The following is a 17,426-nucleotide window of genomic DNA, read 5'->3' as shown; positions in this document are numbered from 1 at the left end:
ACATAAAGAGAATCCTTAATTAACTATATGTCCTTAGGGAGTTTCACAACACAAAGTTGCAGGGTTATACTCAGAACTCTTTGTTGCTTGCGTGTGTAGGAATCAATGTATGTTATTTTCAGTTTTGTTTGGGTTTTTTTTCTTTTTTTTTTTAAGGTTTTCATGACTTCTCTTGTTGACATATCATCCAGGGTTCTTACTTTTCAGCAATGTAGTTCATCTGGTGTTTTTGTAAAGGGAAAATTATTCACCTGGTAACTGCCTATTTGAAGTTCTGTGCCAGAAAGCTTCCTTGCAGCCTACTCATTCACCTGCTCATTCTCTTGTCAAACTGGAGAAATCTGATGGCAAAATACAGCATTTTGGGGGGGGGGCGAGGGGGAAAGAAACTATATCTATAAACAAGTTGACTTTTGCATATATACCTTAGAATTTTGTTCATCTAATCTTTTTAGTTTAATATTTACTATATATATAAGTAAATAGAATGAAACACAGACCATCTATTAATTTAGCTTCTATTAGAAGGTTCCTCTTATAATCCTGATTGGGCACAATGCTTTCAGTACGCTCGCCAATCCGCATTCAAATAGGTAATAGTAAGAATCAAGCTAGTGCAAAAAAACAATGTCTGCTGGGGGAAGACATGCTACCTGCAGATGCCAGCAGAACTGGGGAGACGAATGCTGAAACCCCTTAAAGTTCCTAGCCTGTCTTGTGTTGAAGGCTTGAGAATTAAGAATGAAAATTCTGTGGGGTGTTATCTTCAAAGATGCAGGAGGAGGTAAGTGTTTTACATTTAGATCTGACAATTTAAAACAAACACAATTTTTGAGAATTAAACATGTTTCAGAAATGACTAAAACATTTCTGAGAAACTTGTAAGGCCTATTTTCGTAGTGAATTTCTTTTAGACATGGTTATTTGCATAGTTACCTCAAAATATAAATATCTAAATATAGATTTGCATTTACAGTTGCTGCAACTGAATATGCAATACATGACGATAGATACAAGTTGGAATGTGCTTTAATATTTGCAAAAAAAAATTCTTTTACAAAAATGGCAGCATAGTCATTCTATATATGTAAACAAAGCATGTGATTTATTTTCAAGACGAGCTATTTCTTAAAAAACTTGCTAATTTTTTTCCTATTGTAAGTAGTTATTAACCCTTTATTTTCATGTTGCTGAACATTCAAAAAGCTTGTACCAAAGAAATCTGAATATTTTTTCCATAATAGGTAAATATCAGGACTGTGTTCTTCCTGCATATGATCATTTACCAAAGATGTTTATAATACATGTGTTCCTATGCCAGGGACAGACCATTATCTATCAAGGACAGGGAAAGTCATTCCAACTTGTCTGCAGTAATTTAGGAGTGCACAGTAAACCTATACATTCCGCAACCTGAATTACCTAGTAGTAATCCTTGATATTACTAATAAGAAAAATAATCCTTTCTTCAAGAATCTGACCTAAGGAGAATAGAGATCCTTGACCTTAAAAGAAGGGTAAAGTTTTCAAAAGGAATGCGAATCTGAGAAATGCTTGATAAGTATTTTCCATTAATATATGTACACAGATGTTTAGTGACCAGTCAGTATACAACACTTGCACCATGTTGACATACTCCACGCAGCACAAATAGCATCATAAATGTGAACAACCGACAGGGAGTTTGAGCAGTTCCCAATGGAAAGTAGATAGTGGTCGAGGGACAGCATGGCAAAAATCATCATCCCTACCATGAGCAGCAGCATTGGTGTATTCATCATTGCCACCTGCTGCACCAGAGAGACACCCTCCCCCACTTCCAAAGTAGGATGCTTTTGTGGGAGCTCTAAGATGCTTTTCCAAGTCAGCCATTAAAGAGATTTTTCATATTTCATCCTCTTCCTCCCTCATTTTGTGTGTCTGTCTCCTTAGTTTTAACTACAGATTTCACTAATAACACTTACTAGTTCTAAAGATGTTTGAGGGAGAAAAAAAGGGGATGTGTGATCCATTTTCAAATAGTCACGTTTAGTCTGTTCACTAGAGCCAGGGGTATTTTGGCACTGAGTAATGTGCCATTTAAAGTTTGATTTGCATGGCTAGAAAACTCATAGTTTTGCATGCACTTTTTGCGTAATGTTTGGTAAAGCTTCAGTAGATTTTGAATAGCTTCACAATACACCATCTAGTAGCATGATTTCCTTCAACTCCAGATATGCTTTTCTTTTCTATTCCTTGGTACAAGTGTCTCAGAGGAAAGCGAAATGAAAGCAGTCTCTCGAATTTCTACATTGGACTGTTCCTTCAGTGAAGACTCTAGCATCAGACTGCAGATAGTATTTTAAATTATTTTCTGCATATCTCTGTTCAATAATTATGGTTTTTTTCACATATAGTCTGGTCTGTTTCTATATGGTGTAATTTATTGGCTTTCATGTTATAAAGCAGATACTTAAGACTGAACCCAATTTCTGTGAGAAACATATTACAGGCTGAAACTCCTGGTGACTGCCAATAGCAGGAGAGTCTCTGAGACCATCCCTGCTCCGTTGGAATAGTCTAGGGAATAATAGCAATCTTCTGGACATGGCACTGGTAAACAGTATTGAGTAAAATGGAATTTGCCAATCAGTTCTCCTATGAAAACAGTCTTTTAGTTAATGAATGTCTGCTAGAGCTTTTAACCCACGTGAAGGCTGAGGAAGCTACATTGACAGCACTTAGGTACCTATGGTAAATCCTAAATGCAAAAAAGCCAAAAAACAATTTATGACATCGGACACAAAATTACTAGTGTCAACAATGTAAATACATGACCCAAACAAAATACATGTAGTCTGACTAGGGCTCCCGCAGATGAAGATACTGTGTTTGGATGCTTGTATGTGTTGGTTTCAAACAAATACACTTCTCTTTAGAGATTAAGGTAAAATCTATTTTCTCAAGTAGAGAAAGCATGATGAAAATTCCTGTTTGACAAGCTTTGATGAAGTTTTTATTTGAACTGTGTAAGGACAATCAAATTAGATTTTGACTGTGTAACTTTCTAGTGTTATGCCAGAAAGATCAAGATACTATGATAAGTCATCCTTTTATGTGCAGTTGATATGGCTGTTTATGTTACTCTGCATGGTTTTACCCTAAATAGGCTAGAGGGAGCTACTCTATGAGTAAGTACAACAAACACCTGAGTGATTCTGTGGTTCTTTCAATCTACAAGCGCATCATTTATGATGTAAGGTGACTGGAAAAGCCAAAAGAATGTCTTATGTCAAATAAAAATCCTAGATCAAGTTTAGAGCTTCATTCCTTCCAAAGTATTACAACGAAGTGTAATGGCATTTGACAGTATTGACATTTTTTATATTACTTCTTTTTGGCTAACTCAGCATTCTGAAAAACTAAATAGTGTTCTCCCTTTGTGATTGAAAGGGTTAAATAGTACCAATTCATTACCACTCACAAAAGGATTTATTTTGTTCTCATAAATCAGTTTTATTCCACATTTTTATTATTCCCTTGGGTCAGCTGCTCCAATTGAAATCAATACAAGTGCAAGTGACACAATCAATCTAGATATTTGATTATGGATTTGAGACTCTGAATTCTGCTCTGTGTGTTTAGCTAGTCTCCTTCTGATAGTGTCCCTGGAGAATGGAAAATTCTTATTGGCATCTGTGAATTATGGGCATAGATTCTGAAACCAGATACTGTGATAATCTCCATTTATGTACTGCTGCAGCTAAAGAATGAATGTTCTAACCATAAAAAAACAAACTTGAAGATTTTAAAGCTAACTGTTTCTGGATTTTTTTTAGTGTGTAAAATCTCATCTGAAATGAACTTTATAAAGTCTGATCATTTGTCTATAAAACCCCTCAAACAAAATGGATTAAATCAATAATTATATTCTCTATCATCAGCTCAACATTCCAAGTACAGCAAACATTCTTGCTATTTGGTGCCTTCTGCTCATTTATAGACAATGTGATGCTATGGCACTTGGGGTGCTAAACTGTGCTGGGATGCCTTCTCCTGCTCATGTCGGGATAAGAGCCCCCGGACGCTGGAAGCCTCTGTGAAATCCGCATAAGTTTGTTCTACTCATAGAACACTTTCCAGAGGTGGGTGACCTCACTCTATTTTATGATTTCTTTAGGTCATGGCTTGAGTTCTTACAGTGTGTCCCTACAACATTTAGTACACTGTAGGAGGGTGTCCAGGACTGATGCCTCTTGGTGCTGTTGCAGCAAAGTGAGTTACAATACAGATGAATATACTTACAGCAGAGATTTAACACTATACTGAATACACTATTTAGACTGGAAGATCTTAATGAGACATACTCAATTGCAAGACTCATTGCACATTTCTATGTTTATGAAAGGGTAATGAGAAAACCTAAAAGAGTAATTCAAATAAAAAAAGTTCTTCCTGACAGTTTAATCTCACAAATACAGAGGTTTTTAAGTTGAAAGCCTCATGGCACTGAACTGGAAGCTTAAAAGGGTAGATGAGACCACACACCAAACACTCTTCTCTGTCTGCCATCATGACAGAGTCCAACCTTGGCTGTAGTCATTAACTATCCATGGGGTCTGTGCTTTCTTGTATGAGCTCCCCCATCAAGCTGTGGGCTTTATTCATATTTCAGTCCATAGAATTAATGAGCATATAAATGCACATTCCTTTGTGTTTGTAACACTAATGATCACTTATTTCTACTGACAGGAACATGCTTTCATCATAATGATTACCCCTGCTTTGCCTTAGCCTTCTTGAAGTATTCTGCAAATTTTCATAGAATCATAGAACAGCTGAGGTCAGAGAGCACCTCTAGAGATCGCCTAGCCCAAACGGCCTTTTCCAAGCAGAGTCAGTTGGAACACATTGCCCAGGACAGCATCCAGTTGGGTTTTGAATTTCACCAAGGATGGAGACTCCACAACTTCTCTGGGGCAACTTGTTCCAGTGTTTGACAAACCTCACAGTAAAAAAAGTTTTTTCTTCTGTTTAAACAGGATTTCTTGTCTTTCTGTATGTGCCCATTGCCTCTGGTAATGTTGCTATATGCTACTGAGAAGTGTCTGGCTTCTTTACTCTCTCACATCAGATATTTATACACATTGATAAGATTCTTCCCCCTCCAGGCCTTCTTTTCTTAAGGTTAAACAACCTCAGTTCTCTCAAACTCTCTTTGTGCGACAGATACTTCAAGCCCTTAATCATCTTTGCATGGAGAGCGCTCCAGTAAGTCATGTCTGTCTTCTACTGGGGAGCCCAGAACTGGATGAGCACTCCAGATGTGTCTTATCAGGGCTGAATGGAGAGGAGGGATCCCTTCCCTTGACCTGCTGGCAACGCTCCTCCTAATGCAGCCCAAAAGGCTGTTGGCCCTCTTTTGTCACAAGGGCTCATTGCTGGCTCATGTTCAACTTCTTTTCCACCAGGACCTTCCTGTCTCTTTCAAAACAAAAAAGCAGCTTTCCAGCATCAGCCCCCAGCCTGTACTGGAGTCCAGCTCAGAGCGATAGAGAGAATGTTTAGCATACGCTTTCTATACCTCTCAACAGAGCCTAAGGTAACTGTACCAAATTTAAGTCTGTGGAAAGTCACAGAAGGTGCCTTTGCCTGTTGTAAGGTGAGGGAAACTGGGCTGTCAAAGAAACAACTTGTGTGGTACAGTCAGAAACTACATCTGGGTCTTTGAGCTTTCAGATTTCTGCCGTATGTGGGGATCAGGACCTTCATATTGTTCTTTAAATATTTTCTATTTTTTAGTCTTAAAACTAAAGGCTTCTTTAGTTACCAGAGCAAAAGGAAAAAGTTAAGGTTTTTCAATGCAGGTAGCGGGAACTGTTCATTATTTACAGGAAAATGAATATTTTGGATTCATAGATTTACCGGATTGCTGCAGTGCTCTTAAATTACCCATCCTGCCTCATTCAACAATTCCCCCTAGCCCATGAGAACGAAGACTTCCTATGATACTTTAAGTTTTGGACTCAGTTTGATGGGTTGAGACCATGATATGTCCTTAGGAACAGTATATCTGTCAACTCAAGAGCAGAGGAACAAATAGCGGTTAAGGAGATCGAGACACAAAATCGGCAATGTACTCATCTGAAAAAACAAAACACAACCAAAAACCCCAAAACAAAAAACTCCCACTGAAAAACACAACCTGCTCCCCCAACGCTTTGTTGAAAAGAGGGGTATGTTGTCAAAGCACAGAAACCACTTCATATGATCTAGTATAACAATTGGGATGACACTTGGAAAAAAGTTCATTAATACCTTTCTTAGCAAAACAATCACCAGTACTGTTGGGGAAAGATTTTTAGCTGTATTTAATTGGGATAATTGAATGAATGGAAAGTCATGTTTTTTATTCTGAATACTGCAATAGAAACGGTGTGAAAAGGACAGAAGGAGAGAAGAAAATCATGGCTGGGAGGAAAGGAGTAGCTTGTGTGGAAGTTAATGAGGCTGAAGAATGGGCAAAACTAATGGACAAAAGAATGAGCTTACTGAAGAGGAAGTGTTCATATTCACAGAATTTCCCCCAGAATGGCTTGGTGCCAGAGAGCCAGGAACCAGGACAGGGACAGAAATCGGTGCTGAGTGAGGATGAGACAAATGGAAGGATGGGGAAAGCGGGGAACAAGTGAGTTCTTGTTTCATTTCTGTTGTGCTATTCTGACATTAACTTTTTCTGTGGCCTAAGATGAGATGCTTAACCTCTGTATGCTCACACACATATAAAGCAGGCATAAAAATAACTAAGTTTTTGTGATAGTTAACTAAGTAATCTTTGTATAATTCTTTAGATCCTCATATGAACTGGATTTTTGCTATCTTTATTCTTTGAGTAGTTTTCTACAGTGGGGATAGTTCTGCTTCTATCTGAATATTGTGAAGCAACATGCCCTCTAATGGAAAAGGGGTTATCAGGACCTGTATATACATAATGGAAACAGTATATAGATTGGTAATAATATTTCAGATCATGACACAAAGCCTTAAACTAGCCCAAAAATACCTTTTTCCATGTAGTATAATATAATATATAGTGTACTTTTGTGATTAAAACCTTGCATTATCTTGAAAGAAAAGATTAGCTCATTAAACACTTGTGATTATAAGATTTGAGTGTTTCAGGCCTAAGTACTTTTTACATGGAAATCTCTCTGCGTTTCACAGATTATGGTCCTGTAATATCACTTAAGTTCAGACAAATCTAGGGGTAAGATGAGAAGTCAGCCAGTTTCTGCGACACTGCAAATAGGAAGAGGTAGAAATATTCTGTTTTACAAAGGCAACTCCATTGTTGAAATCCTGTAAGAATAAGAAGAGAAAATTATTAGCAAGGTGATTTTGTTCCAGTATCTTCTGTATAATGACAGCTAGCTCTTGATGATTAGGGAAAGAAAAGCACGTGAGTGCCCAGAAATATTTTTCATTAGCATGGCCTCCTGGCTTCCTATACTCAGCAGCATAGTTGTGTCAGCTTGTTTGTGATACTGACACATTGGACTGATTGAGTTTAAACTTTAATAATCACAAATGCAATGGTAGTAATAAAAGTATTTGGTAATTTCAAAAAGATTGCTCACACATGAAATGTGAGTTTTTACTGTTTGATACATAGAAAGAAACATCTCAGTTTATTACCTTTTTCCTTAAAAATGTTAAATTTTATCCATATGAGAAAAATACCATTAAATGAGGCAAATTCTGGGAAAAAAAAAGAGTTTTAAAATGCAAGATGAATGCATTTAGTTTGTATTATTTCTTTTTTCCATTGCAGTTTTTGTCATAAGAATGGTTTCATATTGTACCATTTCCTGCGCTCCTTACAACCTTTGTCACATGAATAAGATATCAGAAAGCTAATGACTAATATACAGTATTCTGTGTCTGCTGATACTATACTGTACTACTGTGACCTTTGCAATATTATGTATTCTGATTGGCTGTCCATTTCACCTCTTCCCCACAAGTTAATAAGGCTGTAAAAAGGAGAGAACTTGAAATGGCCAGCCAGTCAAATTACAGAATATTGAAAAGGTCAGAGCAGTACAGCACACAGAAAAAAAATTACGGAATATATGAGGCATTAAAATTCTTGTGACAATGATTATAACAAGAATGGAAAAGGATACCCATTTATGTTATTTCAATCTAGTGAACCCCATAGGATGATGGACCCAGGACAGCAGTAATTTACGCACCACCGACCCACAGGAGCTTTAATCGCCTATTTACAGGGGTACTCAGTAGCAGAAATGCATGTCTACTTGGGAACCCCCCTCAAAGTGTCCACCCAAAACCACAGTGAACCTTCAAACACAAATACTCACCAGCAAGAATGCTGTGTGAAGCTTAGCACTTTTAAACAATGAATTTGAATGGAATATGTATCTGTGCATCTTTTTATGGTAAACATGTTTTATTACTTGACTTAGTTTCAAGTATACATAGTTTTTAAGTATGTACATAGATACTCTTTAGCCTTAATTTCTTCATTTAGATAATATTTTCCTGAAAAACTGAGATACTTTGATCTGCTATAAACTAGGAATAAACTGAAAACAGCACAGCTCTTTCTTAAGTACCAGGCTTAGCCAAAGAAGTCCCTCAGAAATGTTGGGGGAAATACAGAGAGCCTTATGAGCAGGAAGGCTAGTAAAAGAAAAAAAAAAATCACAATGCGAAAATATGGAAAGTATAAGAAGCATGGGGAAGACTTTTGTGTCTGCAGAGGGTTTAGTCTCTTTTGAGAGCTTATAGGAGATGGTGGCTCTAAACCCCCTTCCACCTGAATTCATCTCTTGGTAAGGGTGCTTGCGTGTCTAAGTGTTGAAGGACATGGTGAGCCAGTTGTAGGATTTTGTTTTCCGCTTCCTTAGGTTATTCATGTTAGCTGTGTCTTGAAGGAATCTTGCTTGTTGGAACACTAGTGACTGTTCATGGCAGGAGTTACAAGGCAGAAATGTGCAGGAATGAAGAGGTATTCTGGTAGCAACCACTTTTCTGAAGTAAAACAATGTTTCTTAGGGCTTTACCAGTGTCTGAAGCAGCTGCTGTTTAGGTCTGTGGCAGACTTGCTGGTAGGCTACAGTAGGACCTGTGAGCAGGACTGAGAGAAAAATACACATGAAAAACGGAAAAAGAGAGGTGTCATCCACTTATATTCACAAATAGGGTCCACACTGAAGCAGTCTAGGCAGGAATGGCACAGAGTGATATGACAGGGTTATCGCTGTATCGCTTTCTGTCAGGCTGAACCTATGTGTCTGCATTTTCCAGCCCACTGAAAGCAAACTTTAAGCAGTGAGAAGTGGCAAAGATGCATATTGCAACATATCCCCAACAAGACTTGCATTTTAAAAATGTTCTTCTAATATTTTACTTGCCAGTAGCAGAAAGTTGCTTGGCTGGCAGCTGGGATTAAGCACCTTTTGTCTGCGTAAATTTCAGGTTAGGAAACTTGCAAGTGCTCCTCAGCTTTTTATTAGAAGCAATGAAAAAATTTTGAACTGCTGTGTTGTCTAACTCATTGTAAATTTGCAAGTTCATTTTTGAGCTGAATAAAATGGTTGTGTAATTACATACTTCTCCTAATTATTGAGTAATTATATACTTCTTATAATTGCCGAGTAATCACTCTGCTATAACTGGAATTTAATGTTACAACTAATTGTATAATTACTGTATATTAATGTTGTTATCCAGGCAACTTGGAATAGAGTGTTATCCTTTTAATTCCTTTTCTGTTACTTGAAACCATGTTTTTAAAAATACAGTATAGTTAGCCATTGGAAGAAAGATTAATAGTGGAATAAAAATATCAGCAGAGGAAGTACATGCTTTCATTCTGGGCTCCAGTGGATGAGAACAAAAATATTAACATGTTCATACTGTACTGTAGATAGAAAAAGTTGAATTTTCTCATTATTTGGTCACATAAATTGCTGTTAAGGAGCCTACTTTTATTACTGAGGTTTGAATCTATCCTATGTGCCTTGATCTGTCAACACTGGATTTTTAAATTTTCCTACACATTGTAGTTTAAATATTTGAAAAATGCATCTTTTATTCACAGCCAGCTGAGTCCTTAAGTGTTTCACATCACTAGGACCTTAAGAATGTTTACGTCAGTTGGCCGTTTCTAATGGCTTTATTATTGTTCATAAAGCAATAGGTGCATATGACAGTCTTGTGTTGTTGAGTGGGCATTGCAAATATTAAGTCACAGACTGCTTGTTGGTGCACAAAAAACCTGAGATAATGGCAGAAATGTCCTTTGTTGGATCATATCTACTCCCAAATCACACACAAGGACAGTTTCACAAAGACGCAGAAGGAGGGTTTGATATACAATTTAAGACCTGAGATCAAGTAATGCAGATGTATTTTTCTAGTGCTGGTTTAGTAGGCTGGGTACAGAGTAATCTCAGACAAAATAATTTGCTCCTGCAGAATTGTTATGTCAATATGTGGAATGAGTAAAATGTGGTTGTTTTCTTGCATGATACAAAGTTTGTCTCCATTGCTGTTTATAAAATGGGGTCTCTCAGGCTAATTAAAATTCAGTGAAATCCAAAAGAAATCCATCAGGTTTCACAAAATTATTCTACATTCACATTACTGTAGTCCGTTTGGGCAGTCTGGTGCTATGGCGTGGTGTAATCCAGGTAGAATTTGAGCAATGAGGCACTAGACTACAAGACAGATTTATAAAAAGAGTTTCATAAAACTCTCTCCCACCCCAAAAACTCAGAAATTAAGTTTGACATATGTTACCAGGCAGGGTAACTGAAAACACCCTTTGTGCAGCTCTGTGAACATCAAAATAATGGAATGGCTTGGATTTGTACCATAAGTAAATCACAGATTGTTCATAGGAATCTCAAAATTAGAGGAAAATTCAGATCATTCATTCATGGTAAAATGGAATGTGGGCATGACTGAAATGTGCATATGCACGTTAGTGCATGTCATAGAAATATGGAATATTTGAAAAACTGTTTGAGGTTTAATAATATTTCAGTTTTAACAGTTCATTTGAAACTTGCATAAAAAGGAGTCAAGCCAATGATTATCACTTAAAAAAGTAATTAATGGAGAGTTTCTAGTTTTTAAAAAATTCTTATTTAGATGTTGTAGAAGACTCAGATGTGGATATTCAGTCTTCTGCCTGTGACAATGCCTTAATTAATTTTAGATATTTTTAATAGTTATATTCTGTTTAATCTCATTCTTGTACCTATGGTCTCAGATTTGTGTGATTCTGCTGCTGTTTGTAATGCAGAATTTCCATTGACATCAATGTGAGAGTGCTCCATGGAATGATGGAGAGTAGTAATAATATTAATCATTTATATAGCACTTTATATGTTCAAAATATTGGATAATCTTTAAATGAGTTCAGCTTTGTTCTCAGATACGTGAGTGAAATCTTCATTGATTAAAAAAAAATTGTTACTGGACACTTTTTTTTTTTATTTTCCAGTCTTACTCATCAGGTATTTTGGAAACATTTATTTTGTTATTTTTGCAGGGTAGAATATTGTCTTAAATATTAAGATCTTAAAAGGGTTGTAAAGGAAATGTAGGTTGCTGTGGTGTCCTCTGGTGACTTCAACTGATAGACCGAATAATTGTATTATTCTTGTATTATCTTTGAGAGGACTACAGGCCATGCTGGAAAACGTGTTTCTTTCTGCATATGACTCATGTATGCAATGGATTTAGCTTATAAACTCCTAAGGTAAGTGTTTTTCTAGTGAATTCCAGAAGTTTCACCATTTTTTCATAGGCATAAAAATTAATGTTAACGTTTTGATTTTGCAGTTATCATGCAACTGGAACACGACTAATTTCTGAGAACGGGCTTCTGTTTGCAGTATATAGCAGTCAGCTTTGCAACTACATTTGATGCATTTATTTTCCAAGTTTTACAAGTACCACAAACTGTTAGCAAAAGGAGGAGGAAGTGGTGAATAATACCTTTTCTTCCCATTTACCAAAAATAGCCCATTTTTGGTGTTATTGGTATCAGTGGTAGCTTTCATTTGAGTAGAAATAAGACTTGGTTCACAAAGACAGCGAATTGTAGCAGATGCAAGTTCTAACATTTGTTCTTCTTCCTCTCCCTCCTTTTTTCATAACAGCTATTGCTAATTATTCTATTGTAAATGGTACTCGGATGTTATGCAGCAGCAACGAATCCAATGTATTGGTACCCATTAAAGGACTGATTCCATTTTCTAACTACACAGTACAAGTGAATGCTTCCAACAGTCAGGGCAGCTTGATAAGTGATGCTATAACAATAGTCATGCCTCCAGGAGGTAAGTATGAAAAAGTGCTTTTTTCTGTGCATGTAACAATTACACAAATACTGTGTTGAACAAAATGTTATTTATTATTGCAACTGAGGACTGGAAGTTCAGAAGAATGTGTTTGCATTAGTAGTTCTTACTGACAAAATTGTTCTTTTCAGCTTCTAATTTGTCACATTGCTCAATTTAAGATCTAGAGAATGAAAACAGGTAGTTGTATGGGTAACGTTATGTAGGTGAGAAGTGCATTATATACTTCATTTTTTTCTGTGTATGGTGGCGTATTCTATCATGGACAGCTAATCTAATCTAAGAATATAGAGAGATTTACCTGCATTTTGTAATCTGTTTTAGAATAAATGTTAAGTGCTGACAAAGAGCACTTACTGGGTAGACTTAGATAATTTGTTTAATAGTAGTATTATAAACCATTGGTAATATATTGAGCCAGTATCCACAAACTGGTGTAGCTGTAAGAAAGCCAATTTCCGTGTGCTGATTTACAGTGAATGAGGCTCTTAAAAATTTGAGATAAGAGAATTGAGCAAATATTCTCTAAACATTGTGCATGTTTGGGTGTTGGTTGGGGTTTTTTTAAACGAAAGCTTAAATTTCCACCTGCTATATATGTGTTCCTTTTACATTCTCTTTTCATGGCCATCCTAGTGAACTAGCTTTTGTTGACTAAATGCCACTGTAAACATTGAATTTAAGGCAATTTTGAATTCTAAAGTGAGACCCCAACAAAACGATGTTGAGATGTGTAGGTGTAGCTCATGAGCAGGAATAGTGTAGAGTGACACACGTATCCTTTGAAGGTTAAAAAAAAAACACCAACACAACCACCCACGAAACACAACCAAAAAAACCAAACCAAACCAAAATCCCATAAAACTTACAGCTCAAAAATACAATTACACTTGGAACAGATTACTTACAAACAGATTGAACTGGTTTTGGGGCCAAACCAACAGAAAGACTTCTGAGAAGTGAATAAATAAACTGCAGAGTTTGTATGACGTTACTGAGCACGAAGGAAAAGGTAAATTCCTAGGATGTTTTATACTTTTCCAATCTGATTGCCAAATTCTACAAAATTTTAACAAATATACATTTTCATATAATGATAAACCAGAAACTCAGTTTTACTGCTCACCGAAGACTGAGAAGTAAGACGCTGATGTTTCTAATTTTGTTGTCAGACTCCAATTTTGCATGAAGAAATAGCAAAATTTGGTAGTGAAAATTTTACCAAATAAGAAGGTAAAAGATCCTTAAAGATAGGCAAGGATCTGCACAAGTTTATGACAGCCATTAAGATACACTTTCTTTCATTATTAGATTGTTGTTGATTACAATTAGAAAACTTATAGCTTTGAAATTATCTTTTTTATGACCTTGTGGTAGTTTAAAAGCAATACCTCATTGATTAAATAGGTTTTAGTTCATGCTTCCTTTTAGTTAATGATCTGAAAACATATTACCCTGATTTACACATAAAATCATGCTGAAAAGCATGTGGCATTCACTAGGATATGTGTGTTTAAGTAGAATTAAATTAGCAGTGAGAGTTATTAAAGATATCTTCCGTACTATTGTCCACTGGACTGTGATCTGTAGTGAAATGAATAATAAATGAAGCAGTGCATATGAGAGAAGTACTCTCACACATACTACATTCTCACTAGAAGCATATACACATACAGACGCATATGTGTATCTAGGACAGTCAATGCTTAATATGATGTTTATTATAATGACTCTTTAAACGTCATACAGTTCCATTGTATGCTAAATTATGAGTATAGTGGTAATTTTACAGTGGGACGTATTCAGTTTCTTCACTTACAAACACTTTCTAAATCATTAAATGAAATCTAGATCCTACTAAATTCAGAAGGAATTTTATTTTTTACTTCATTGGCTGAGATTTCACTTTGGCAGAATTTTTGCATGATCGTAGAGTGAAAGAGGTTTCATTATATGCAAAATCACAGCCTTTAAATGAGTGTTAAAATGTAGCATTCTTTTTTCAAGGATAACAAAACAAGCTGTTTCAAAAATTTTTGTTGTGGGGAGTACTTCATGGAGCTTGATGGAAGACTGTATAAGAGGGAGAGTGATAGAGGACAAAGGAGAATTCCATTTTGAAGTTACTGCAGAACGCTTTTTCAATTATGATACAATTTTTTTTCCAACATACATTTCTTTTGTTTCCTTTTTTATTTAAAATGTCTTGCACATAATATAAAGCACACCAAGTCTTTAGTGTTACCTGACTGAATATATCCTAATTTCTCACCAAGCTGATTTGCCATGCTTAAACTGAACGTTTAAAAAACTATCTTAGAAATAAGGGATGTATTTTATCTAAGCTTTTGACTAAAATTGCAGTGCAGGTTCAAGAGTTCTTGGAAAGATTAAAAAATAAAAACTGAATCCAAATGTTAATCCATAAATATGAAACTTTCTTTTGACCCTTACCCTGTAGTGGTCTGGAGTTACTAATGGGGTTAGGATTTCAACTCTTAATGGGACTTGGTGCATTAGTGTTTTGTATGCATGGAATTCAGCATTCAGTTTAATAAGTGGTTGACATTGGTGATGTCCCTTAATTTGCTTAAATCTAATTGGCTCTTTTATCAGTCAAACCTGTATGGATTGGCAATTGATCAGAAAGGGTCAGCCATGACTGTGCATGTACTTAAATGCTGGAACCACCAGTTAAAGTCACTGTTGCATAATAAGAAGCTGAAACCATGAGAACAAATGATCTTCAGTTGGAAAGCAAAAGAAAGCGGAGAAGTTTTTCAGGATGTTCAAGTTCAGAACAAAGGCATTATGGAGTATATAAATTTTAAATACACTGCTTTTTGCCTCAAGACTTAAAGCTTTTTTTTCCAGATGAACTGAAATCTTGTCTGAAACTGTTTTTGTTACATCAAAGAACTGCATAGAAAGCTAAAAGAGATGGAAGAAGCATAAAAGGGCATAGTTTAAAATGATTAGTGACAAATTTCATACCGCAGAGGTAGAAGTAAATTTTTTTGAGTTTTATATTTTTTCCAAAAAGAATGAATTTGTTCTATTTATCTTCTCCTAAGCTACTTTGGTAGAAGTTGTAAAAAATAATATACTAGCCAGTGCTTCACATTAATTTGAGGCTGCCAGCCAGCAAAAGATCTGGAGAACAAATTGGTTTAGAATTAATTTAATTAGGTAAATGAATTGAAATGATACAGTGGATGTAAAACTGCAAAAATCTGGGAGAAAATTTTCTGTACGGAGTCCTTGGTTATATATTTTTCTTCTTAATGAGTGCTATTTCTTATGTAGTGGCACATAGAAGACCCCATTAATTTAGGATTGCTTTGTAATAAGTGATGGTAAGCCAAGAGAAAAGAAAGTTGCAGTCACTACTGGTAATAGCTTATAGTCTAGTTAAATCCATTTGTTCCCTGCCTTTGACCACAAAAGCCCTAGCGTGGAAGGGAATCCTAGCGTGGAGTCCTGTATGCAGAAAGGAAGAAGATAAATTATGTTGGGAAAATAGGTGTGAAGAGAGATAACAGAGAGAGACAGGCTGCTGATCAGATGGGAAGAAAGTAGGTGGAGGCTCGATCGTAACCTCCAAAGCACAGAAAAGGACTAGATTCCCAAGTAGCGACAAGAGGTATGAAACTTGCTGTGGATGGTAATTCTGTATCACATTTCAGACTTGTCTCTTTGTAGTTACTTGTGTTGGAGATTACAAACCATTAACTTAGTACTGATTTATCTATAGAAAAAGAGCCTCAAAGAATTCATATATATTCCCTATGTAATACATAAAACAGAAGATAATCTGAAAAAAACTTTTTGCCTAAACAGTGAAGTGTCTCTTTAATCTCTGCCATAATTTATGGAGTATGTTGATCATTTATTTGCTCTCTCTGATTTGCACAACATAGGAATGTCTAGCTGTGAAAGATGTCAGATATTGTCTTGGTTTCTTAAGCACCTACTCTTTGCTGGTCCTTTGTTATGTTCAGGATGCTGCATGTCTCTGCCTACAAGCTTGGGCTAGTTCTCAGGAGCAGAAAATGAGCCTACATATTTGTAACTGTTGATGTTTATTCAACATCTACAGAGGATGGTATCCTGCAGCCAGAGGATTTCAGCCACTGTTAGTTTAGGTAGCAACACCTCTGAGACTGGGTATTGAACCGCATCATAGGATCATTGGTCTAATTATGCAAACAAATAAGAACCACATCATACAACTTATATTCACATCTGAAAGCATTTCCTCATGAAAGTTGGTCATGGAAACCAACAGGCCTCCTTAGATGAATGAACATTCAGTAAACAAAGCTAAATGATGCTGTTAGGCCAGAATTATTTAGGAAGAAAAATCAAATCTGAATATGCTAGAATTTTCCCTGTGAGACAGGTTTGTTTTTCCGTAATGCTCAGTATCACATTGAGTCACACCATAAAAATTATTTTGAGATAATTTCCTTTACTTCAAATTCCAGGTATTTATGAGACATTAGTTGTTTTTCTCATGTGTTTCCTTTTTCCTATTCTTTCTTTTTCTTTTTTCTTTTCTGTAGACTAAAACTAAAATCGAACAGGATTCTTTTTGTTCTATATCTTCTGATTCTTCTTCATTTTTCTTCACTTATATTCTCTTATGTCACTTCTTGTAAAGGTAGAGTAGTAAAAACATAATTTAAAAATGCAAAAAAAAAAAATAAATGAAAGGTGCTTTAGAAATAGAAAAAACTTCTGGCATCATTCTATTTTATTCATTGTAAAAAATTATATTTAAAAAATTCCAAATTCTCAAACATATGCATTATATCCCTATAACTTCAGAATAATTTAATCTCCAATTTTGAGGAAGAAGGGAAATCTTTTAACAAAATCGTTGCAAACAAGTTGACAGGGGTGAGGAAGTTTCAGGAGAGAGCAGGATAGAGTAGGGAGGGGGAAAGAGGTCTCCTGTATCTCTCATCAATGACCTAGATAATTAAAGAGTGTCAGTGGCAAGCTGTGTAAATTGTCTGTTCCAGGTCCTTTTGTCCAGAAAGA

The 17,426-nt window shown here is 35.9% G+C and overlaps 1 protein-coding gene across 1 annotated transcript in view; it reads left to right on the top strand.

Annotated features, from left to right (window-relative positions):
• Positions 1-17,426, top strand: part of USH2A (usherin) — a 390,721-nt gene that overhangs the window by 221,489 nt on the left and 151,806 nt on the right. The window contains exon 37 of the mRNA XM_074166292.1: positions 12,180-12,359. Within this exon, the coding sequence (XP_074022393.1) occupies positions 12,180-12,359 (180 nt within the window). The remainder of the gene's footprint in view (positions 1-12,179; positions 12,360-17,426) is intronic.

Source organism: Numenius arquata, chromosome 2 (assembly GCF_964106895.1).
Source record: "Numenius arquata chromosome 2, bNumArq3.hap1.1, whole genome shotgun sequence".
Taxonomy (NCBI): Eukaryota; Metazoa; Chordata; class Aves; order Charadriiformes; family Scolopacidae; genus Numenius; species Numenius arquata.
This window is presented reverse-complemented; position numbering and strand designations above follow the sequence as displayed.